This window comes from Saccopteryx leptura, chromosome 2 (assembly GCF_036850995.1).
Source record: "Saccopteryx leptura isolate mSacLep1 chromosome 2, mSacLep1_pri_phased_curated, whole genome shotgun sequence".
Taxonomy (NCBI): Eukaryota; Metazoa; Chordata; class Mammalia; order Chiroptera; family Emballonuridae; genus Saccopteryx; species Saccopteryx leptura.
Window position 1 is genome coordinate 114,550,463 of NC_089504.1, and position 25,787 is coordinate 114,576,249.

At 50.6% G+C, this 25,787-nt stretch overlaps 1 protein-coding gene across 5 annotated transcripts in view; it reads left to right on the plus strand.

Moving 5' to 3' along the window:
* Window positions 1-25,787, plus strand: part of TSPAN9 (tetraspanin 9) — a 225,683-nt gene that overhangs the window by 110,175 nt on the left and 89,721 nt on the right. For 3 of the 5 annotated variants that reach the window (XM_066368595.1, XM_066368594.1, XM_066368596.1), the window contains one exon: window positions 16,911-16,990. In XM_066368595.1, coding sequence (XP_066224692.1) covers window positions 16,928-16,990 — 63 coding nt within the window. In that variant the 5' untranslated portion in view covers window positions 16,911-16,927. Of the gene's footprint in view, window positions 1-15,549; window positions 15,573-16,108; window positions 16,991-25,787 lie in introns of those variants that run through there. The other 2 variants (XM_066368597.1, XM_066368593.1) reach the window with 2 other exon arrangements.

Genomic DNA, 25,787 nt, shown 5'->3' on the forward strand with positions numbered 1-25,787 from the left:
TTAGATCCAATCAGCAACCTTCTCAACAGGTGATAGCACATTATAGCGCATTTTAGAGTTTATTAATAGAAATAGAGATGATCACAGCCCTGCCTCCAGACTCGATAGGGCCAGAGTGGGCCCAGGAATTGGCATTTGATAAAACACCCAAGGATGGGAATAGGTGGGCTGGTAACCACAGGGAGAGAAATGCTGTTTTGAAAGGAACTCAGCATTTGGAAAGAGCTCCAGACAGAGGTTTGGAGACCTCAGTGATTGGCCTTGATGCAAGTCACTTCCTTCAGTACAGTATCTGCCGCAGGACTTTCTAGGACTTCTGTGAGGGTCACTTATGTGAAACCCCATTTGATCAGTACACATTTTTCTGTGAATGAAGACTGTTGTCATTGATTTTGCAATCACAGTAGAAATGTACAGAAGAGTCTGGACTGATTGAAGCCAGGGAATGGGAAGGGAGAAGAAATGTGGGTCAAATGATCTTTGAAGACCCATGACTTTGGGGATCTTCCTCAAAAAAAAAACAAAAATTCAAGGAATTTCTCCCCTTTCCCCCAATCCAGTTGGTAAATATTTTTTTAAAGTGTGGGTGGTTGGTTCAGTCTTGAGATAGGCGAGTAGCAAGGAGAGAGGTCCCAGAGCTTCCTAATTATAGCACCTTCTGGATCGCCTTCCCTCTTTCCTTGGTGCTGATGTTGCTTAAACTGAGCAATTAGAGCTGTAGGATGCTGCTGGGAGCCCCAGGCATGTGTGACCTGTCCTGCCCTGGGAGGTTTTGCTGATGTCCTGCAGCGTGAAGTTGGGAGTAGAAATCACTTGCACCCAGAGTTTATTTTCTGTACATCGCTTCTCAAGCCATGTCCTGGTTGCTGGACACCCTTTGGAGGAGAGTAGGTTGGAGCAGAGCTTCCATGTGGCACAACTTCAGGGAACACGCTTCCTAGGAACACAGTGTGACTGCATGAAGTTGGGTAATGGCAGGAAGAAATTCTTCCCTGGACAGGCTGCAGTGTGAGGCATCCGTATTTTGTTACTAAACTCTATTGGTTCCTTGGCTCTCTGGTCTTTATTCTCAGTTTTGGTGTCCAATGAGGTTAGAAGGAATTATATACATAGTTACGATGAAACTGATCATCGTCATCGTCAAAATAGGTTGTCCCAAGACTGCTCTCACCATATTTGGCGTTAGAATACATTTAGAAGCAATCATTTAATCAACAAGTATTTGTTGAGTGTGGCTCTGTGCCTCTGAACTGTGCAGAGTTACGGAGGGGAGTTTGGGGTAGGAGTTGGAGAGGGACTCAGTGGATAAGTTGTTCTCCGATAATAGAGGGTTAACTCCTTTCTTCGGTCTGCGTTTTTGTCTAATACTGTCAGGTCCTGGAAGGTGGTTACTGTCTAGCTCTCATGTTGTTGGCATTTCTGGTGTAGGCAGGGTAAGGGTAGGAGTGATTTTGATGTGGAAGCTCAGGGGGTCACATTCAGAAATGGAATCTGGGTTTGCTCAGTGCAGCTCTTGACCCACTTTCCTATGGCTGGTAGATTTGAGGGTGTGGATTGGGAGTTTCCGTTCTTTCCAGAGAGGGACTGTAGTTACAGAGGATGACCCACTCACCCTTCCTCCCTTTCAGAGCTCCCCAGGTCAGCACTCTTAGTGAGTTATCTTCTTCTACCTCCAACCCGGGCCGCCAGCCCGCTGCGGCTATGTGCTACAGCTGGGTCCACAGAGCTTAAAATAGCAGTATGAGCTGGCCGCTTAGCATGTGGGGAGCCCGCCCGAGGCATGATGGGGCAGCTGCTTGGAGTTGGGGCTCTGCTGGAACTAACCACTGAGTTGGAGAGCTTTCTTTGGGGTTTTCTTGTAGGCTCGGGCTGTAGGTTAGGGATTGGTGTGGATGGGGGTTCAGGCGTGGCTGGTGCAGAGGGGAAGGAAAGAGCTTGTCTTTCCTAAGAACTTTAAGGGAATGCCTCGAAGTTGACCTCAGTGCTCCCACTGCAGAGCTCAGAGACCCTCAGACTGGGCGTGCTAGCCCTGACACTTCATACTGCCTGGGGTCAGCCACATATATCCCATTCAGCTCAAATGAAGAGAGAAAATGAGGTGTGGAGGTGGGGTGGAGGATGTGGCTGTGCCTAGTCACAGGTGGCAGGGCCAGGGTGAGAACATAGGCATCCTGAGTCCCAGCCGGCAGGCACTAACCCCTGGCTCCTCCATTCCCCAGCTGCCTCCTCCTAAGAAGCCAAGACGGCGCCTAGAGGATTCGGCAGAGACCTTCAGGCATTCGTTCATTCAACAAGGATTGATCGAATACCCACAATGTGTAAAGCTATGTTTTTGCTGTGGAAATACAGCAATGAATAAAACATTACCAAGATCCCTGCCCTCATAAAGTTTTGTTCTGGAGGGGGAGAGTGATTATAAATGATCAATTTGTAAATGTGAATGATATTGTATGTGGGGTTAAGAGCTATGGGGAAAGCAGAACAGGATAGGAGAGATTGAGTGTGTGGGGGAGGTGCTGCTTTGAATGGGTGGGCAGGGAAGGTCTCATGGAGAAGGTGGTGTGTGAGCAAAGGTGTAAAGGAGATGAGATAGTTAGCAATACAGATTTAGGGGAAGAATGTTCCAGTAGAGGGAATACCCAGCATGAAGCCTGTCTGTAAGAAACAGCAAGGACAGTATGGTCAGAGTGGAGTGAGTGTATGTGTGTGAGTTGTGCAAATACTTATCAGAGTTTTGTCTCTTACTCTGAGAGAGATAGGAAGCCAGAGGGCTTTGAGCAGAGCAGTAACCTGATCTGATTTACATTGTAGGGTAACACAGGAGCTAATTTCAGTTATTTTTCTCCTGTTCTTAGGCTGCCTGTGGGGATCCCGTCCTTTCCCTATGATTTGTCTAGACTCCATTCCTATTCCCAGAATTCTTCTCCTGATGAAGAAGGTCAAGATAGTACTACATTTGTTAAACATTTACCCGCCAAACACTGGTTTGTGATCCTCACTCTGCCTGGGCTGTGGGTTTGTATGGCAAAGCTGCTGGCTGTTTTCAGTCTGCAGAGCTCCTGTATTCATGTTGTATGAAGTAAAAAAGAACACAGGGGACATGTTGGCTGAGGTTGTGACACAAGGTGTTGTTAGGAGCTGCTAGTGTGTTCCCCAGACTGACAGAGCTTACCCACGGTACTGTGACATGGGGCCTCCCTATTGTTCCTGGACGGGTCGTCCTCATGCACGAATGCACTCTCTCTCACCTTACATTTTTCCTTTCTTTTGCCTACCTCTGTGCATGTAGGATAGCTATGTGCAGGCCTAAGTAGGGGTCAGCTATGGGCCTAAAAGCAGGGCCAAGCACTGGGCGCAGGTACAAGCATTTGGGGTAAGGCAAGAGCTTTGGTTTGGAAGTCAGGAGCTGTGGGTTCCAGTCTCAGCTCTGCTGCTGATTACCTTAGGCAAGTCTCCTCTTGTCTTTGGTTGTTAGTTTCCTCATGTATAGACTGGAATGCCTTCCCTTCCTGTATATCGTGCAGGAGTGTGGTGAAGGTCATGTGTGCTCATAAGTATGAAAGCCCCTTGAACAAGCTATAAGACTCAAAATGAACATGCCTTTGTTTACAGTGTTCAGGTAACTGGGCCCCCTCGCCTCCGCCCTCCTCCTGCTCGGAGGACAGCCCAGCATGCATCTTGCCTTCTCTAAGAAGCCTTCCCTGATGAGCAGGCCTCCTTGGGCCTCTGAGCACTGAGTTTGCACTGCCCACTCTGGCACGTGTTCATGTGCTCCGTCACTGGCTGCCTTTTCATCTTGTTGCTCTTCCCCCAGATTGTAGCTGCTCGGTACCATCCACAGTGGCGAGCTGAGGATGGGCATGGAGTGATGGCTCAGGAGACCTCGGGTGATGAGTAGTCAGTGTCAGTGTCGTTTGTCTTTATATCACATTCATATGCAATGTGACAGATGGTTGTAGTGGGTGTGAATGAAGATTCTGAAGTGGAGTACTGTCCAATGGATGCAGCAGTTTCCCAGTCAGTGCCTCATCTGTCCCTCAAAATCATGCCCGACTTTGTTTTATGAATGAGGAAATGGAAGTGTGCTCACTCATTTTATTCATTTGTTCATTCAAAAAATGTGTACTGTGTTCGGAGAGCTGTGAGCCTCTTGTCCAGGTCACACAGAAAGTGTCAGAGCTGAGATGGGGGCCCCAGCCCTTCATTCTGCCTGGCTACCTGCTGTATAACTCTGTTTGCCTGGTGCTGTCCTTTCCAGCAGCAGATGGGGCGGAAGAGTAGAGTGTTCATTCGTGGTCAGGCTCAGGGGCAACATCGGTGCTCAGTGCCTGTCCCTGCTGCGTCCCTGTGACCGAGGCTGCGGCTGGCATTTCCTCTGGCAGCAGTGTGGGGGAGGGAAAGAGCAGGTGTGTCCTGGCACTGGGCCTGACTGGGCTATGGAAGCACCTCTTGGGGCTGGTGCTCTCGGGGGATGAGTGACACACTGGCACCCAGACACGTCAGGCCTTGCGGAACCCAGCCACATTCTCTGAACTCCAGGTTGGATATCTGAGTTCCCTGTTAGTTCAGGAGATGGTCAAATCTGGTGGGGTCCCCTGAGAGGGCCTCCAGAGGGGAGGACAAATGGTGGTGATCTCGCTAGTTGAGCGCCTGTCAGACAGGTCGAGGACTGCGTTGGAGTGTCTGATACATGGTTGAGGTGAGTACATATGGTGAAGGCGGGGTGAGGCCTGTAGGCTGTGTGTGTTGTGTGAGGGATTTGGTTTTCCATCGGATTTCTGAAGTGCTCACCACAGATAAAACTAGGCTGTTGTGCGAGAAGAACACAGGTGAGTTTGTCCCCAAAGGAGCTTCTGGTAGTCATGCAGGAAGACATTTATGCAAACAACCAAGACACAAGGCTGAATAAAATCAGTGCCCCAAAATTGCAATTAGGAACAAGAAGAGAGCCTCATAGTTTGGTGGATTCTTAGGATCAGGGGATGTGGCATGGGGGATGTGGCATTTGAGGAGAGCCTTGAACCGTCTGCTCAAGAAAGAGACAGGCGCTGGAGCCCTCACAAGTAGAGGGCAGTGCATGAGCAGAGTATGGAAGCAGGAAGGTGGAATGTGTAGGGAATAGTGAGGAACTGGGCGCATAGGGCACAGGTGAAATAAGGGACTGTGTGAAATTAGGCCAACAAAGCAGAGTGACTGTGAAATGAGGCCAACAAAGCACAGGGTCTTGAATGCCAAGTTTGAGAATTTGTGTAAAATCCCTAAGGAGCTGGTGGAAAGGACAGAGTGGTGTATCCAGAGCTCTCTCTCGGGACAGCGATGGTGGCAGCATGTGGCAGGGTGAATCAGGAGAAGGACTGGAGGCAGGGCGTCAGGTCAGTAGACTGGCAGGAGCTGGGCTGGCGGTCGTGAGGAGGGAGACTGTGCTGGGATGGGTTGTGCGCCTCTGCTTTCACGGTGTGTATGTGATACTGGCTGCCTTCTGGGCACGTGTTGAAAATGTTTGGGTCAGTGAAACGTGGTTGGTACATACCATGTGTGGTTGGGTTATGACAGGAATGACTTTCTGCCAGAGAAACCTAAGGGAAACTTTGGAAAGAAGAGTTTTTTTGGTAGCCCAAATAGCAGTTTGGTACGTTTTGTGACCATTTTCACCTCAGGTACTTTGAGAGGAGAAACATACCACCAGGTTTGGGAAAGTCTGGTTGCTTCTCAGCCGGAGGCACCTTGAATAACTTAGCCGCATGGACATGGGTCAGTCTGTGGTGGGCGGAGAGATGCTGAATGCGACCATGGCTGGTGCTGCAGCCTCACTCAACAAAGGGGCCAGTAGAGGGTCAGAGACCACAAGTGACTTCACGCACTGTGAGACTGAGTCCGCAGACAGCCACGTCTGCACAGTAGGGGTGCCCCGATATGTCTCCCGCTCTCCCTCCCTCATGCACCCTCACTCTCTCCAGCCAGGGTGGGTCATGTCCAGGCTCCCTTCCCCGGTGCCTTAGAGCAGTGGACTCAGGGCATTGTCCCTGGTCTGTTTCCACTAGAGCACCTTCAGGTGCTATGCACATGCTGCCCTTTCCTGCAGTAGTCGAGGCTCCACAGGGGGAGAGAGGGAAGTGGGGAGGCAGCATGCAGCAGTTCCCAAACCAGGGAAGGGGTCCCAGAGTAGTTCCTGAACCCGGTGAGGATAGCTGCAGAGTGGCCTTGCAGGCAGGCTAGATGCTGGTCAGAAATTGCTGTTCCCAGAGGCAACACCCTCCATGGTTTAGGAATATTGGATTCACTGGGTCAGTAAATTTCCACTGGTACGTGGCACTAAACTTCAGGCTCATCACACTTGCTGGTGCCTGCCGTCTGGACTATCTCTTCCTGAAGCCACCTGTGCTCCTTGAGAAGTACTAGTAACATGTGTCTTTCTCCCCTGTCTCCTGGGTGCGGGTGGCTCAGTGTGTGCCTGCCTGCGAGTGCAGGTACACTTGTCTGTCCCGCACAACACCTCACACACCAGGCCTCTTAGGGAGCTGACAGGCATGCTGATTGGGCTTGGGATTAAAGATGGAGTGGTTTCCAGGGATGTTTCTGTAGAAAAGGGCCTGAGAGCCCAGGGTGGGCAACTCACAGGGCCGGCTACCATCCTGTGCTCCCAGGCTCAGCCTCTGCTGCTCTTTCTCATCCTGTCAACAGAGGAGACTGTCCTTTGGGAGTGGCAGTTCTTGCTCTTTGCTTAAAGCCTCTCCTGATAAAGCCCCCCACAAAGGCCCTCACTGCTTTATTCATATGTCTGTGGTGATTTAGGAGCTTCTTTCTGATAGAAACTATGCTGTGGGCTATGCTACCAAGATGATGGACACAGCCCTTGCCCTCAAGGAGCTCACAGTCTTGGGGCAGGGGGCGCGTGAACAAGCAGCAGTGTGGTGGGGTGGGCTCAGGGTGTGCTGTGCTCCAAGCAGAGCCCCACCTGCTTCCTCTAATGTCACAGAAGAGTCAAGAGTAATACTGATGCCACCTGGACTGTGGAAGTGAGCCAGTCAGAATGTGCTGGGAAAGGCGGTCCAGGCGGAGGGAGTAGCAAGTGCTCAGGCCAGGAGATGAGGAAGACTTCGATGTGGGTTTATTTTGGTGGGAGTGTAGGTCAAGTAAGGTGTGGGGGAGGGGGCTGATGAGAGGAATAGGGGGTGGGGAAGCACCTGTGCTGGTTAACTGACACCCAGGGTTACCTCTACTCCAACCCCACCTTCTCTTCAAGTTCACTTTCTGGGAAGCTTCATTTTGGCTGGGTCTGTGGACATGTTCTCTGCAGGTGTCTTGGGTACTCTGGCTTTGCCTAGCCATCCCTTACCAGGAGTTACTTCCTCCTGCTCTCTGCCTGTCCAGTCCTGTCCATTTTCCAAGTGTCAAGTTAGGTTTCATTTCACAGGGTGGGAATTTTAAGTCTGGAAGAAGCCTTAGAGAACAGCTAATTCAACCTCCTTGTTTTGTGGATGAGGAGGTAATTGGTGTCCTGAGGTTTTGTTCCTTAGGCCCAAGGTGACCATGCAACTGAAAGGCTCACAAAAGCCTTCCTAATGATGCTGGCCTACCCTGTGCACACAATCCCCCCTGTGAGCTCCTATTCATTTGTTCAAGTATTCACTGTGTCCCTAGTTCTGATTAGGCATTGTACTGGGCACACAGTACTGACAGCCAGACCCAATCCTGCTGCGCTGGGGTTTATGATCTGTTAGGACAAGAAGACAACTGTCAATCAAGTAAACATGTTCAGTTGACCTTTGAACAGTACAGGCGTTAAGGATGTAGACCCTGCATGGTTGAAAATCCACATGTAACTTTTGACTCCCCTAAAACTTAACTACTAATTGTCTACTGTTGACTGGAACCCTTACTGATAATATAAATAATCTGTTTACACATATTTTGTATGTTATATGCAGTATTCTTGCAATAAAATAAGCTACAGAAAAGAAAGTTTTAAAGAAAATCACGGGGGGAGGGAGGTTTTAGGGGAGAAGGGTGAGGGAAGGGGAGTAAAGAGGGACAAATATAAGGTGATAGAACATGATTTGACTTTGGGTAATGGGTATACAACATAATCAACAGTTCAAGTGCTATAGAGATGTTCACCTGAAACCTGTGTACTCCAATTGATCAATGTCACCTGTTAAATTTTTCTAAATAAAAAAAAAAGTCCTATTAGCATACTTCCTTGCATTAAACCAGGGGTCCCCAAACTTTTTACACAGGGGGCCAGTTCACTGTCCCTCAGACCGTTGGAGGGCCACCACATACAGTGCTCCTCTCACTGACCACCAATGAAAGAGGTGCCCCTTCTGGAAGTGCGGGGGGTGGTAGTGGTGGTGGATAAATGGCCTCAGGGGGCCGTAGTTTGGGGACGCTTGCTTAAACCTTTTGATTGGCTCCATAAATAAATAAATAATCATAAGGAAAATACATTTACAGTATTTATTTATTTATTTATTTATTTTTTTTCTTTCATTTTTCTGAAGCTAGAAACAGGGAGAGACAGTCAGACAGACTCCTGCATGCGCCCGACCGGGATCCACCCGGCACGCCCACCAGGGGCGCCGCTCTGCCCACCAGGGGGCGATGCTCTGCCCATCCTGGGCGTCGCCATGTTGCGACCAGAGCCACTCTAGCGCCTGAGGCAGAGGCCACAGAGCCATCCCCAGCGCCCGGGCCATCTTTGCTCCAATGGAGCCTTGGCTGCGGGAGGGGAAGAGAGAGACAGAGAGGAAAGCGCGGTGGAGGGGTGGAGAAGCAAATGGGCGCTTCTCCTGTGTGCCCTGGCCGGGAATCGAACCCGAGTCCTCCGCACGCTAGGCCGACGCTCTACCACTGAGCCAACCGGCCAGGGCTACAGTATTTATTTAAAAAAACCCATATATAAGTGGACCCACACAGTTCAAATCCATTTTGTTCAAGGGTCAACTGTACTTTCCAACTGGGTTGAGAACTAGGAGAGAAAAAGACAATGGTGCTATGAGACTGAACATTGTGGGGAGGGGCTTTCATTTAGCCAGTAGGGAGACAGTCACAAAACCGGAAGAGAATTTTTGAAGAATTTACAAGAGCTTATGGAGGAGTAGAACTAAATCAGACAGTGGGTTGTGGAAGAGCACTCCAGGCTAGGGAAGAACGTGAACAAAACCTCTGCAGAGAGAAAGTTCTGAGGGTTCAATGGTTGGAGCATACTGAGAGAATAGTTGGAAACGGGGCTGGAGAGGTAGGCCGGAGCCAGTCATGCTGGACCTTTGAGGTTGTTTTAGGAATTTGGGTTGTAACAGAACAGTAAAATAGCAAACACATACACACACACACTCTCACTGACACACACTCATAAGCTCAGTGAAATGGGAAGCCACTGATGAGATTTAAGTAGGAGGACAGTTTGAGTGAGAAGATGGCGTCGCTGCTCTGTGCCGCGGACTGAGGGCAGGAGTGGGAATGCGAGCTTTGTCGAGGCTGCTGCAGGAGCAGGGAGAAGTGATGGTCGGCTGGACTACAGCAGAGCCTGTGAGGATAGCGCAAGTGGAAGGCAGCTCACTGGGCAGGACTTCTGTCCTGTGGGGCCAGTGACAACTAGGAGTTAAGGATGGATCTTGGGCTTCTGGCGTAGGCAATGGGGTGGGTGCTTAGCTTGTTTATTGCTAAAAAGAGGGTACTGCCATGGTGGGGGGCAGGGCTGGGGCAAGTCAGTCCCTCTGGGAAAGACAGCCAAGTGGGGGTGCCAGTTAGGGGTTGGATATGTATGCTTTGCGGCTCGGAAGACAGGTCAGGTCCAGGTAACTAGGTTTCGCCAGCATGTGCGTGGTACTGAAAGGGATGGTCAAATGCAGGAGTGTCAGGCAGAGGAGGAGAAGGTCCAGAACTGAGGGGCTCCGACTGAGAAAGGAGCTGAGGAGAACGAGCTGCCGGTGCTGACCCTTAGAATTTGAGCCACAGAGCCTTGTACTGATTATGTGTTATCTTGTATCTTTTTCTATTCAACTACATTATAATTAGATGGGGACTGGGACTATATTTAGTGTAATAGTAATTATTGTTGATAATGGTAATGGTGCTTCAATTCATTGAATATTTTTAGACATGTGCTATGTGTATTATATTTATAACCTTTATCTCTATTTTCTTTTTAAAAAAATTATTGGGCCAGTATTTGTTAATAACATGGTATAAGTTTCAGGTGTACAACTTCATAATACTTTATCTGTATATTTTATTGTATGCTCATCACCCAAAGTTTAATCTCCTTCCGTCACCATTTTTGACCTCCTTTATCCTCTTTGTCCTCCCCTCCCTTCTCTGTTTTCTTTTTTGTGACAGAGACAGAGAGAGACAGAAAGAGGGGCAGACAAGAAGGGAGAGAGATGAGAAGCATCAATTCTTCTTTGTGGCACCTTAGTTGTTCATTGTTTGCTTTCTCATATGTGCCTGGACCAGGGGGCTCCAGCTGAGCCAGTGACCCCTTGATTAAGCCAGCGACCTTGGGTTCAGGATGCTGGCTTTTTCTTTTTTTGCTCAAGGCAGATGAGCCCACGCTCAAGCTGGCGACTTTGGGGTCTCGAACCTGGGTCCTCCTGGGTCCTCCGCATCCCAGTCCAACACTCTAGCCACTGCGCCACCACCTGGTCAGGCTCCATGAGATTATTTTGCCAGAGATTTGTTCCCTGTGTTTGGGTAGGGCAGTGGGTGTAGACAGGGGTCACTGAAGGCATCTTAGCAGATGGCATCCTTTCTCACAGAGCCAGGCCCCACTGACCCACAGTTACCAGGACACATGGTGTGTATACTGAGTGGCTGGCTTTGTGACAGTCCCTCCATACCTCTTGGCTGGCTCCTCATGATCTAGAAGCCTCATTTTTCGTGCTCCTGGCTGGGTCAGAAGTAGTATGGCTAGCTCATAGCCGTGAGCTTAGCTCCTCGGAGCTAAGTGGACTGTCCACAGTCTCACTAGTGCATGCTCTGACCAGTGTGCTTACCTGTCATTTGTGGAATGTGGACACATTGTTGAGGGTCTCTTCACAGTTGTTTTCTCAGTAGCCAGTTGCGACCTCTGACAAGGACTGAACACAGCCAGCTCTTAGACTTGGAGACATAGCTGTAGCACCAGGGAGTCCACACAGTTCACCAGTGGTTTAGCTGGAGGCAGACCTGCGTTTTCCTGACAGCTCCTCCAAGAGGTGTGACCCATTAGGATGCAGAGGAGTCCCATAGCAGCTTGTCCTCTGTCTTGCTCCTGTCTCAGCCTTCTTTTTTTCCACCTCCTGTGTCTCTTGACTCTTCCTCCAAAATCGTTCTGACTTGTAAGCGTTTATTTATCTGGCCATTTCTCCACTCATTTCATTCAGGCTGTGTGCTAGGGACATGGCTGTGAGCAGAGCAGCTGACCGCATGGCCTTTACACTCAGTCCTCTGTAGCTGGGCACTGAAATTTCCTGTTCTCTCGTCAAGTTCTGATGCCCTCAGATATCCTGCTTTCTAGGAACAGTTCCATAGATTTCTGGCTTGGGTCCCATCCTCTGGTTAATGAACTTGGAGAGAACGCAGGGCTTAGGCATGGTGGTCTTCCTTTTCCCTCTACCTAACAGCACTTTCTGTCCTATCGTGGTCACTGTGTGACAGGTACTGGGGGGGGGGGGTGAAATGGTTAAGATGCAGCCCTTGCCTCCTTTGAGAAACCCAGTGGCCAGAGCAGAGGCAGATGGGCACACTGTAACTGCAGTCTGAACAAAGAACTGGGGGCCCGAAGGAGGAGGATCAGCCTCTCCGCAGAGACAGCCACCCTGTGGACTGTCCTGAGCAAGTCATCCCTCCAGCTAACTGTGATTCCTTCCACCGCAGCCAAACCGTTTGTTTGTTTTCCTTATTAGACTTAGAAACTAAACAAACAAAACTACCTTTAGTTCTTTTCTGCCTCGACCCTTTCAGCATCGTTACTGTCCTTCCTGAATCCTAGCCAAGTTTCATTTCCACGGCTAAGCAGAGACTCCCCCTGCCTCGATCCTCTGCGCCGTCCCCTGCTGAGTGAATCTGCATGCAGACGTCTCTGGATGTGGGCCCCCTGCTAGGGACCTCTGCAGCCTTTTTTCTTGGCAGTGTAGGTAAATGGTTTGCTGAGCAAGTATAGTATTTTCTATATTGCTGAAAAAGTTCTCAGTTTTGGAGTTTATAAACATCAGGGTGAGGCGAGTCTCTCTTCTTCTACCATGGCAGCCCATCTCACACATTCCCTTGGATAGCAAGTGCCACTTTGTGTCTAATGTAAATTCTGGGTTGAGGCTGTCTTGTTTGAGGTTTAGAGGGACAGGATGCTTCACCAGCTGCACACATTGTCAAATACAGAAATAATCAGCACAGGCCTGAAAGGGGATGTGTGTTGGCCCATCAGCTCTGGCTGTGTGTGGGTGAGTGAGAGACTAAAGACTGAGCTGTCTTGCACTGCAAGCCTGGGAAACTCAGTGAGAGGCAGAGAGAGTTTGGCATTTGCTCTGAAGCCCACATCTCCACAGTTGCCAGTCAGCAGAGATGTTGCATGTTGATTTCACATACTCACTTTTCTTCTTCCCCTCTGGGAATTCTGTACTTGCTTCATTTTTTTTTAGTTATTTAAAAAAAAAAAAAAAGGAAAGAAAAGGCAGCTATGCCTTGTTCACATGCTCAGAGATCGTCAAGGGCAGTTGCTACCTTCCAGCTCTCCTGAGCATGGCAAGTAGTTATCAGGAGGGGCAGGGGAGACGGTGGCTCACCTCACCTTTTCTCTCTGGTGGCTCTTTCTGCACCAACAGCTAAGAAATTGAGGTAAACCACAGCAGCTGGTCTTCTTGCCTTTCCGCCATCCTGCTGCCAGGCCCAGCTTCCTTGGGCACCAATTTTGTAATTTAAGGCCTGGAACAGCTCACTTTGACTTCCAGACACATTCTTCTGCTTCAGTCAGGCCTGAGTCCTCACTACTTCTGAGTGCACCGTACCCACTCCTTCCTAGATAATGCTCCTCCTCACACCCCATCTACAGCCACTCCAGAGAGCCCTTCTGTGAGGAAGGGCCTAAGGGACAGCTCTTGGCCAGTCCTATCATGGTACACGCTTGCCGTCTCACTCTGCTTTGGGCTTTGAAGGTACTTTCTTGGAGTAGGGGTAAAGGCTGGTAACTTCAGCTAGCTTGTGAGCTCCCTGAGATCCATGGCCATGTCCCGTGCAACTTGTATATTTTAGGGTCCTGGTTCAGCATCTTGCCTGTGATGAACATGCTACTATGAATGCATAGCTTGTTTGTGGTGGCTGAACCTACCTTCCTATGGTTCCTCTCCCATCTCTGTCCAAGGTGTCTTCCTGTCCTGGACCAACTTCCTGGCTTTCAGACTATATTCTCCCTGTACCCGCTTCCTCCTTCTAACCGTCTGTAAGATAACTCAGGTCTGTTTCCTCGGGGACTCACCTAAGCTGATTATCAGTCCACCGGCACTGCCCCAACCACACCTTTCCCTCTTGCCTCTTACTCAGAGTCCTTTTATCTAATGACCTCTCATCAGGACATGAGATTCTAGGATCCCAGTATGCTTTTAAATACTGTCTCTTAGACGGAAAGATTCCCAAGGGCAGGAACTAGGTATAGAGCCCAAGATAGTAAAGAACATGGGCTTTGAAATCAGTTTCCTTACCTCTGAAATGGGCTAATAACCATAGCTGTCTCATAGGGTTGTTATGAGGATTCAGTGAATTATTGCATTTGAAACCTGATGCCTGGGGTATAATGAGAACTGTTACACTGGGTAGTCTCCTTCTGTGTCTTACATGCCTGTTGTCCTTCTCTCCCCCCATGCCACCAGGTCCTCAGTTGATGAGGAAATAGTTACTGACACAAATCTATTTATAATAAACAATGAAGGTGGAAAGACAGTGGGGAGGCTGTTCTCACTGACCAAGGTTTGAGATGGGAGAACAGATTTAAAAAAAGAAGGAGATAGAGGGGGCTAGCCTGGGAGGGTTCTTGCTGTAACCAACTCCCCATCTGAGACTAGCAGTGACAGCCCTTAATAGTTGTTCAATGCTTACAGTCATCGGACTGTTCCCAAATGTGCCTGTTCACTTTATTCTCAGGACACCTCTGGGGTTAGGCTCTATTAATGCCCATTTTATAGAGGAGGAATGGGAGCTCAGAGAGGCAAACTACCTTGCCCTTGATCACAGCTACAAACTGAGCTAAGAGTGAAGAATAGGTCTCAGACACGAGTCCCACATGTAAATGATCTCTCCTTCATCAGAGAAGTGGTGTTGTAAGGATGAAGTGGCAGCCATGAGCCCTCAGGAGCCTGCTGGTCGGCTGAGACTGAAGAGAACAAAAGGTGTTAGCCATTCCAGTCAGGTGGCTGTGGGCTCTGTGAGGAGCTGGCCAGGCATCTGCCCCTCATCTGTAAACAGCACCCACAGGACTGAGTGCCCAATGAGGAGGTGCTGTAGCAAGGTGCCACAGCTGTGACACAAACTAGATTTCCTTGCTGGGCTGCTGTCTGCGTGGAGATGGAGCTCAGAACAGTAACAGCACTGCAGGCCCCTGGAGAGACCCTGAGAGATTTCACCCTAGCCTAGGATGTAGGCCTGCCTGGGCGCCAGTGAGGGTGCATGGCCACCGCAGTAGGCCTGTGGTGAGGGTTTTAAGTCCCTCTAGTCTGAGTAAATGTCCCTCTCCGTTCCACCACAGCCAGTGGCAGTAGCTCTGTTCTGGCCTTGGTGGTGAAAGTCCTCTGGTCTTTCTGACTAGATTGTATGTGTCTGAAGGGCAGGGAGCAGCACACCTTACAATTTCCTCAAGGGCCTGCCTGGCCCTGTGCTCAGCACATTGAAGCAGGTTAGAAGAATTAAGTGTCTGATGGGATCCAGGGAGGCCATTTCACACTCACAGCCCCGAACGGCATGAATTCTCTATTCAGCCATTCCAGTCGAGCGTCCCCTCCCCTCCAGACGCTAAGCCCTGTGTTAGGTGTTGGGGATACTGACCCTAGTAGAACTTGGTTCTGCCCTCGGGTGCTCTCAGCACTCTCTTGCTGGTGGCAGAAGAGTTGGGTTCGCCCCCCTCCCCAAGTTTTCTAGTCTTTGTTTGCCAACTGCGGTATCCCAGGTCAGAAATGCAGAATACTGCACAAGCCCAGGGGACGCTGCCCCAGACGCAGTGTTTTATGGTAGGATGAGGGCTCCTCCTGCTTGTTCCCAAGCCCCTAGCAAGAGCCTTCTTCCTGCTGCTTCCTTGACCAGCCCCTTACTTGCACTCCTCACGGGAGGGAATCCAGCCTGCGTCCAAGGGCACTGCTTCATCATCCTTGGCAATGGCAGGACCGCACCTCTGCCACTTACTCCTTAGCACCGCTCTTGTCCAAGCCAGTGCGGCGTCCCACTCCGGCAGGCGGGGCGGGGGAGGAGGACTCGCGCAGCTGCAGGAGCCTCGCAGAGCCGCGGGAGTGCGCGCGCGTGCGCGCGGAGGGGCGGGGAAGCCAGCGCGTGCCCAGGGGAGGCCCCAAGTGCCTTTCCTACACCTAAAGCGGTTCCTGCGGACCTTTCTCCCTGTGTGTCGAAGCCGGACCCACGTCTGCAAAAGCGTAGCGGGGTGATGGTGGTGGTGGTGGTGGTGTGTGTGTGTGTTTGTGTGTAGCTGGGAAACCATGTACCGCAGGTCGGACTGGCACTGCACAGGGGGCGGCAGCCAGGGTGACAGTAGCCACGCTTCTTTACCCCTTCAGTTCTCCCACTCTTTTTTCCTCCGGTTTCCTTGAGTCGTTGGTACCTCCAGTCATTTCCCTCCTCTACCGCCCCATTTTCTGCGGTAGAAGAGACCAGCGCCTTCTGTGAAGATTCTGGGTCACCCCCAGGTCTAGAGCCCTTGACATTTAGCGAGGGTTCGCGTCGCACGGGTGTAGGCACACAGCAGAACGCTAATCCTATTAAAGATACGGTGTCATTGGGGAGGGGGAGGCTGCACCCTTCCCACCCTCCCCTGGCAGATCTCTCGCTCATTGGTCCAATGCAAAGCAGGGGGCGGGGCCGAGGGCCCGGCAAGGGGGCTCGGGGCGATTTAGGAGTCGGGAGTCGGAGCTGGGATTTCTCTGGGAAAGCCCAGCTGTGGTAGCTGCAGCAGATCTCCCGGCACTGTCCGTGGCGTGCCCGCCCAGCCCAGGGCTGGAGAGCGGCTCCGCGAAGTCGCGGAGCGAAAGGAGGCGGAGCAGCCGCAAAGTGGTCGGGGCTCAGCTCTGGGGCTGGGCTGGGCGAGGTGTGTGCCCTGGGAGCCTGGTCCTGGCGCCCTTGTGCCTCGCGTGGAGCGGCCAGTGCACCGGGAGGCGAACTGACGCTCTGGAAAGAGAAATCAAATTGCAGCTTTCCCAAAGACGCTAAGTTACGCAGGCCAGCCAGTTCCCAGAGAGTGTTCGCGAGCGCGCAGAGAGCCGAGCTGCGGAGCCCTCCCGGACTAGCCGGCTGGGAGTGGGGCAGCGGCTCCTGTGCACGGTGTCCGGTGCGGACTGCGCCTCTGTACAGAAGGGCGTGCAAGGCTCCACCGGGCCGCCTGCAGCCCGCGCCCCACTTGGGCGCCCCCTCCGTCCCACTCCGGGAGCAATGCCCCCCGCCCCTTGCGTCCCCCGGGAACGTCTCGAGCATGGAGAAGTCGAGTAGCGAGGATTCTTCGATCCACCGGAGTCCATCTTTGGACAGCAAGGACTCGGACTTTGCCAAACCGTCCACCTCGGGCCGCCCGTTCGGCCGCGGCTTCGCAGCCGGCGCCTTCTATGGCACCTCGGGCGCCCGGGGCCAGAGCCGCGCTGAGGCTGGCGTCAAGTCTGACAAGTACAATGCTCCCAAAGGCAGCAAGTACGTGGTGTTTTACCTGGACCTGTCCTTTGTTTTCCTCCTAGAATTTAAGAAGTGCAACATGGCCAGGGGCTGCCTCTGCTGCTTGAAGTACATGATGTTCCTCTTCAATTTGATATTCTGGGTAAGTCCTTGCCTTATTGCTCCCTTTGCTTCCAGTCTTCATCTGTATCTCTTGGTGCTGCATTGCTCTGCTCTCTGCATAATACCAAGTGGGGTCCCCCCCATCCACGTATTTTCCTTTCCTTTCTCTTTCCTTGATGGCTGAATGGAGGCTCCAAATTGCCTGTCGTCCAGGAGAGACTTACTCTACTCTTAGGAGGTGGGCAAAGTTTGCTGCCATCTCCTTCCCCTATAAGAAATCCATTCTGGAAGTGCCTCTAACTGGATTAGCTGCAGAAATTGGTGTAGGGTCAGCATTTTTAACAGCTGTGACCCTGAGTTGAAGACAGGCACAAGTGTGGATGATAGTCTTCTGACTTTCTTCTTGTATTCCCCATAAATATGCAAGAATACCATCGGCAGCACGTTATGAGCAGGAGGTGGTGGAATGGTAGAGGTCACATCCTCCCACTCCTGTCAGTGAACCCTAGGAAACTGAGGAATAGCCCCTGTCCAACTTGAGGGATTCGCTTGCTAGCCTGCCATTATACTCCTGAGTTAGGCTCATGTAGAGAAGGAGGGTGTGGGAGGGATGCTGCCATCGGGTGGCAGGAAGCTGCTTTTGAGGGATTGCAGTGGACTGGGCAGGGGAGCCGGCTAACCATGCTCTCCTGCCACGGACTTCCAGCCCTCCCAGCTCTGGAAACCCCAGAGACTGGAAGGGAGTAAAGGGGGTCACTCAGGAGTCCCCCATCCTGGCTGAGAGGTTGTTTTCTAGAGAGGGTATCAGCAGGTGGGGCAGCTTGGAATTGTTCTCTGACTTCCGTGATTCTGGAGGCCTTGTGGGCGTGGCTTACACACTTATGCATAAGAAATACTAGTTCGGCAAATTTGAAAACTTCTTAACACTCATACATAAGAAATACTAGTCAGGCACATTTGAAGATTTCTTAACTTTATATCTAATTGTTCCTTCATCCCAACTGCTGCCTCTGCCTTTCTTCACCAGAGCCCAGACACAGTCAGCACAGATGTTTGGCTCTGCCCCAGGGCCTATCCTCCTGCCGGCTGGAGGCTGTCAGCTGCCCGTGGTCCAGGAGGAGCACTGGGGGCGGGAGAAAGTCATTTACTGTGAAGTTGGCTAGAAGCAATTGTGTTTTGGTGTTCAACACTTGTGGGAAGTGACTGGCTTTAACTGAAAAACTTTTTTTGGATGTCTTGGAGGGAGTGACTTTTCCCACAGAGGAGAAAACTCAGGTTGAGTGTGAAGAAGTCTGGGTTCTAGTCTTGGTTCTGTGACCTTGCATTATTCCTTAAGGACTGGGTGCCTTTTCCAGCCCAATGGGGGGCTGCTGTGATGGTTTCCCTCATGTCCTCACTTTATTAGGAATGGGACATCCTGCATCCTTGCCTTCTCTCTGGGGAGGGATCCCTGTTCCCTGCTTCATTCACAGGCTGCTGCTTCTCTTCAGGGGACCCTGGATTGAAATTTTTTGAGTTGGATTTCCCCCCATGGTCTGGGGCCCTCCAGCCATTGTGTTACCTGTCCTATGTAGAGGGTTTTGTGGAAATGGGCAGATTGTCAAGAATGTTTTTGTGGCCACATTTGGGCAAGTGCTTCTGGTCCTCTGACTCACTTGCCAGCATTAATGTCAGTGAAGCTCTGGTGTGTATTTCTCCAGTGCCTACGGATTACCTGAATTCTGCCCTTTCACTGTGCATAACTTCCCTCTTTGTTCCTGTTCACAGTAACCTGCCTTTCTGTCTTGCCCCATTATGCATATCTTAACGTTTACTAGAAAGACCCTCCTGGGGATGCTCATTCGGTGCCTTGGCCAGTACCTCCCCTGCTCCTCCCCACCCTCACCCTGCCACCTGCTGGCCAGACCGGGTATAACTGCTGTGGCTTCTTTCTTCTCCAGAATGGTGCCAACTTGGTTTAGGGACCTTCTCACATGGCATAGTACAATGGTCTGTGCCTCACACTTAGCAGGCATTTCTTATATGTTTGTGAGTAAATGAGTGAAAGGCCAGAGCAGTAGATCCCCATTTTAATTGTACTGTAGGTATTCCCAAGTCTCACTTGGTGTAGGAATTTGTCCGTGATGAAGGCTCTCTCTCAACACCTTAGCTGTGGGTGACAAGAGTCTCTTTCATCATCCCTGAAAACCTTGACCGAAGTTAATGAGCTAGTGGATGGAGTGGCCTTCTTTGATGGTCTATAGTATGAACACTTGCTGTCTCTCCCTAATTAGAAGGAACCACCACTGTCTTACCAGGCAGAAAGTGACTCTCCTCATCTCTGAGATTTTGATTACTTAATATTTTTATAATGCCCATGACATGCTATCATTTGGGAAAAATTTAGTCCCAAAGACCCAGGTCTATTATGTGAGTAGTTTATGAGATGATGAAATAAGACAGACCTTACCAACGATGGACAATTAGCAAAAGAGAAATGGGTTCCTGTGTGTAAGAGTGTTTGTTGGAAGCTGGAAGAGCAGGTGTAGCAGTGTGTTAACCAGGATTTGGGCACAGTGGGTCGCTGAGCTCCTCTTGAATGACGACTTCCTGTGGCTTTATGATTGGGCCTAATGTGGGCAAGGGAGTGGAGCAAAAGGCCAAATGAAAAAAGAAAGTGCTTGGGTCAAAGGCAGGTGGGGCTTTACTCCTGGGGAGACTTCTGCTTTTTCTAGTGCATACAGGGAGGGAAAGACCGGAGGTGGGTGAGGGAGTGGGGTGAAGAAGTATGCAGGCCGGAGGAGAGTCGACTCCTCCAGAGCAATTGTCAGGAATTATATAGCCATCACTCTTTCTAGTCTCATGGCTCAGATCCCAAAAGGAGGCTTTTCTGAGGCATTAGAGTTGAACCCGAGGCCTGCAATCAATAGATGGAGATCTTCCTTAGATCCCAGAGCCTAGCCCTGTTTCTCCGAACCCACTGCTGCCACTATATCCCCTGCCTCCTCAGAGCCCGCTGGGAAGGTTCCCAGTGCAGCTATCTTAACACTGCAACCCCCTCTCAGGTGTGAGAACCCCTGGTTTCTTGCCACTGGGTGGAGCTTTTAGGGTGTTGGTATTGGTGAGGGCTTGATGACATCACTGGGACAGGGTGGGAGCCAGGGCTGTACTGCCAGTATTCCTATTCCTTACCAAGGCAGGTGCCTTACAGGCTGCTGAGTGCCTGCCTGCTTCGGGGTGGGGTGGGGATGCAGGTTGCTCCTGGCACCACCAGCTTCAGCCAGAGGTGCTTGCCATGTTGGCATTCAGGGCAGCATTTCTGAGGGCCTAATATAGATGGCAGGAATTGAGGAGGGGCAGTCAGTGACATACCGGACTGAGTTCTACCTTCTCTTTTCCACTACATACCTCACTCTAATTTTTTGTGGCCAAGAGAATGCTGCTTCTTTGTGGAAAGGAAATAGGAGGCCTAAATTAGGACAGAGATTTCCCCACCCTGAAGGGCCTGTCCACCAGTAATCAAACCCACCCTGAGTTATTTCTCCCAGCAGTGGGAACCACTAAGGTATTTCCCTCAGTGGGGGCCCATCTCAGAGTCCTCCCAGTGCCATCTGGTGGAATCCTCCAGGTAGAGATGAAGTGAATGTGAGCCCCAACAGGAAAGCGAAGGGACTCAGAGCTTTTCAGTCTAAGAAGGGGAGAGAGAATAGAGCATGGGCTCTTGAGTCCTGGGGGCCTACGTCCTCTTCTCAGGACAGCAAATATGATCCCAGTCCAGCTTCTCCCAAGTCAAGTCAAGTCAAGTTCCTGTTTGATACGGAGGGCTTGGATGGTGCTGGGGTTGCTGGCATAATTGCCACACCAGATAATGGTCACTTTCCATGCTTGCTAGCAGAGCTTCCCATTACTTTAAGTCATGGCTGGCAGAGCAGTGACATTCTGGCCCCAATGGAAAGTCTCTTTCTTTGGAGTTCTCCCTTAATAAAGGTGAATCAGCTAAGCGGGCAGTATCTAGTATGCCTTCTGGAACAGGGGAAAGGCTGGCACAGGGATGCCATGGGTAGAATGCTGGGTAACCTCCCTTAAACGGGCTCAGGCTTTGTGGCTTGGCTCCTCCCAGACTGTTCACTTGCTCCCTGGGGGCAGACAGCTTGGTGAGGCTCTTCAACCACATTTGAGGCATATGTTTGGTACTGGCATGACTGTATCATAAGTGCCTCTGTGGGCTACGTGGCTCCCTTTTGGTCTGTGGTACCCAGGACGGATCTGTGTACAGTTGGTACTGGACGGCCCGGGTTGTCATAAGGTAGCTGTGGGGTGCCTTCTGCCTGGGAATGGAAGTGGTGAGCCGACTGAGGGGTCTGAGCAGGACAGGTTCAGACTTAGCCTCTCCAAACAGGAGATCGAAGCTAAACTGGGCAGCGAGAGGCATTCAGAGGCTTCCCAAAGCGCTCAGGTCTGAGTCATCGGGCTGTTCTCCCAGATGGCTGCTACAGTAGATGTTTGGGTGGGTCAGCGTGGCTCTGCTTGGAGGAAAGGGCACAGATAAAGGGCCTGGATGATGCTCTGAGACCCTGGAACGTGGCTATGAGGGAATGCTGGCTCTGTGTTCACTTCCTTTCCAAAGCATTAAAAATTAAACTTCCTTGTCTTAATATCTATTTTTAAATCATGTCAGAGCCAGCATTGGTGTCAATCAAGAGTGAGTGGGGAGGAAGAGTGTAGAGAAGAGAAAGTCCCAGCTGAAACAGGGTGATCGCTGTCACTGCCTGGAGGAAAATGCCACAGGTCTGTCCTCTATCCCAGGGTTGGTGGAGAGCACTGAAAACACCAGCAACCTCCTGTGAGGAGGGTGGGTGGGTGGAGGTGAGAGGAGGGAGGGAGGGCTCGTTCTCCCCCTGCCCTGCCTCCATGTGCACGGCTGCCCTTGGCTGAATTTGGCGTTCAGCCCTGGGGCTTACTGGGCTGTTGGGGTCCCAGTTGAGTCCATTCACTCATGCCACAACTATTTACTGAATGCCTGCTGCGTGCACAGGAGGCTCCAGTTGGTGAGGACAGGCTGACTGGGCTCGCACAGAGAAGATCAGCTTTCTTGGGCCAGGAAGTCGTGGAATTGAGAGGTCATCTGGCTCGTCCTCCACCAAGCATTTGAACACAGGGCTGCCAAGGGAGGGGTGAGAGCAGGGCCACCTCTCCCTTCCCCAGCATTCTAGGGAGGGACAGCAGCAGGCCTGGGCTCAGCTTCTGGGTGGCCCGACTCAACCTGTCCTTTCCTTTCCCCCACCCTTAAATGATGGCTGTCTCACTCCTACTCTAAAATGTTTGCTCCCCATCAGAAATGGCAGGAAAAACAAACTTGTTTTTTTAAGAGTTAGTTTCCTAGTTTGGGAAAAAGAATTAGTGAATTACGTGTCGTTTCTGTTTCTTCTTTTAAAGGGCTGATTGGATGCTCTGTGGCTATTGTGTACTGCATGCACTTACTGAGCACCTGCTGTAAGCCAGGCCCTTAAACTGAATTCCATGCAGGAATCAGAAATATAAACAAATCATTCTAGTTCTGAGCAGTAGGTGCTCAGTAGAGCTGCTTAATAGAGTGATTAATATTGCTTAATTAGAGTCAAGATACAGAGGTAACAGAGTAGAGCAAGTGACACTGGGATTTTGAAGAATGAATAGGAGTTTGCTAGGTAGGTGTGGATGGGAGGCTGGGCAAGGAAGAAGATCCAGACCTGGAGCTGGGAGAGCTTGCAGTCCGGTGGGAGCAACAGAGGCCCCTGCATGTGTGCAATGGGCTGAACCCAGGGAAACAAAGGGTGGGATCGGTCTGGGTGGGGTCTGCTGGGGGAGGCTTCCTGGGGCGGTGAGTTCTATACGGGCTCTGAGGGTGAGGTGGCCCTGTTCTGCCGTGAAGTGTGCACCAGCGTCTGGGCATGTCCTTCAGTTCGTCTCCAGTCTCTGAGGAAAGGGAGATTTTGCTTTTCTGATGGTAGCCACCATGCTAGGACTTGCGACGTCTCTCAGGCTATAAGCTGTTGCTGTGGGTAATCCGGCTTACAGAGATGCCCCTGTTCACTCCCCCTTCTGGCCTCTCCCTTCCAGCTTCGATCTACCCGCTTATTTGGTTCCAGTTAGGAAGCTTTGAAGCTGAGCTAAACCCACTGGACAGAGTTAAGTCTTCTGAGCCCGCTTTGTCCCTGCTCACATTTGAAAGCTAATCTGCTAGCAGAAGTGGTGGGGCTTGGGGCAGGGATGTTAAAAACGGCACGTGGTTGGGAGGGTGAGCAGATCCGCAACCGGGGGAGCAGCCCAGGAGAGAGACAATGGCTTTCATCCCCCTGCCTTTTCCTCAACTAGGCAGGGGGTGAGAGCTAAATTTCAAACCTCCCTTGTGTTAGGCAGCTTGACAGGCCAAGGAGAAGACAGACAGACACAAGAAGAAGACAGAGACATGGCTTCTGCCTTCGGAGAGTTTTCCAGCTGCGCTCGGGGATCTTCACTAGGGTGTAGATACAGAGCAACCAGGCAGCCTTTCACACGGGCAGAGGCCATGTTCCCTTCCCTCCTCCCACTGCCCTGAGTCAGTGTCCAGGAGAGAGGCCTAGGTTTTGAACATTTCCTTAACCTCTTGATGCTTGGGTTTCCTCATGTATGTCAGGATCAGCCATTTTACAGTATGTGCTGAGGCCCAGTGAGGTAATACATGCATTATGTAGGTACACTGCCTAGCAGGAGGCCTGGCAGGTTAGACCGGCAGCTGCAGTTACTATCAGTGTACTTCCTGCAGTGAGAGCATATGAACAGGCAGCCCCTCCAGCAGTGAGTTACATGTCCTGGGGCTGGAGTGACAATGCTGGGCAGCGCTTTGGAGCCCTGGAAGCAGCCCTAGATATCACTTTGGGCTGGGGGTTGTTCTGATTGTCTTCTGGTCTTAGGGATACAGAGGAAAAATGAGGCAGTGGGAGGTCCGGGTGGATCTTATGGAGGATGGTGGTGGAAGGCAGTGGGGAAGAGAATGGTCTCAGAGCCCAGGGCCAGCAGCTGTCCCTGCTATGCTGTACGCTTACCTCTGGCTATCCCTGTTGGGGCTCTTCCCCTGCCTCACACTCTTCTTGGTACAACGAATCAGGCCAGGAGCAGGCCTGCGAGGCCAGTGGTCATATTGCAGGGTCCCCGTGGGCCCTCTCCCCTCAGTGCTCCAAGGGCAGGTCAGTCCTCTGGCACACTCAGTGTTGGACTCTGTGGAGGGGAGGAGGGGAAAGCTCAGTAGTTGACTAAAAGGGCACATGGGGCTCCAGGTTCTGGTTACTTTACTAACCACTAAAACAGTCACTTAAAAATTTTCCAAATTGTGGAATATATCATGTAAATTCATATAGTTTAAAAAGGTTATGTAATGAAAATGCACCCACTGTGCAGTGTAAGAAATAAAACATTAGCTATACCCATGAAGCCCGTGTTCTCCCGAGCATACCTCCAGCATCTCCCCTAGACAGAACTGCAGTCCCTAGGTTTTGTTGAGTACATTGCCTTATATGTTTTCTGCATAGGCATCCTTCAACACCATAATATTTGCTTTGGCTTGTTCTAAACATTTGGTCAATGGAATCATTCAGAATTTTTAAAACATTCAGTGTTAGGCCCTGGCCAGGTGGCTCAGTGGATAAAGCGTCGACCTGGTGCCTCAGAGGTCACGGGTCCAACCCCTAGTCAGTCTCAGAATACATCTGAGAAGCAATCAATAAGCATACAAGTAAGTAAAATAACAAGTTGACACTTCTCCCCCCTTCCTTTAACTCTTCCCTTCCCCCCTTCAAATCATTAGAAAAAATTTTTAAAAGTTTTACAATTCAATGTTACATTTATGTATTCATTCATGCAGATCTGTGGCCACAGTGCACTTGTTTTCATTGCTCTGGTATTTTGTGTGAGTGTGCTACAGTGTGTTCTTATGGTGATGAGTATTTGGCTTATTTTTTTCTTTTTAAACATGCTTCTGTGAACATTCTTGGACAAGTCTCCTGGTGTATATATTCAGGAGTTTTCTAGGACAGTGCTTCTAAAAGTATCTGTGAAGGACCAGCTTTTTACTTACAATTCTCAGATATGGCTACGCTGAGCATGACTAATACACAGCTCAAAGTGCAGGTGACTCACCTACATCGAAACAAGTTCATTAATCATGTACTTGGATGTTCTGGCAATATCAGATTACTATAGAAAATTCCTAAGTGTTAAGCATTTTCCTAGACCACACTTTGACGAGAACTGCTATAAAGTATATAGCAAAGAATGACATTGCTAAGATTTAGACTATGTAAAGCATTTCCGCTTTACTAGATGATGTCATAGTGTTTTCCAAAGTGGATGTATCAGTTGACATTTTTACCAGTGGAATGTCAATTGAAAATGGGGAGCTTTGGCTCTGGCCAGTTGGTTCAGTGGTAGAGTGTTGGTCAGTGTGTGGATGTCCCGGGTTTGATTCTCATCAGGGCACACAGAAGAAGTGACCATCTGCTTCTCCGCCCCTCCTCCCCCTTCATTCTCTTTCTCTATCTCTGTCTTTGCCTCCTGCAGCCATGGCTCAGTTGATTCGAGTGCATTGGCCCCGAGCTCAATGGCCCGGGTGTTGAGGATGGCTCCGTGGAGCCTCTGCCTCAGTCACTAAAAATAGCTGGGTTGCAAGCATGGCCCCAGATGGGCAGAGTATTGGCCCTAGACTGGGGTTGCCAGATGGATCCCGGTCGGGGTGGATGCGAGAGTCTGTCTTTATATCTCCCCTCCTCTCACTTGGAAAAGAAGAAAAAAAAAGGGGGGAAGTTTTGGGAATTCTTCAATATAGTGGGTACAAAATGCTATAT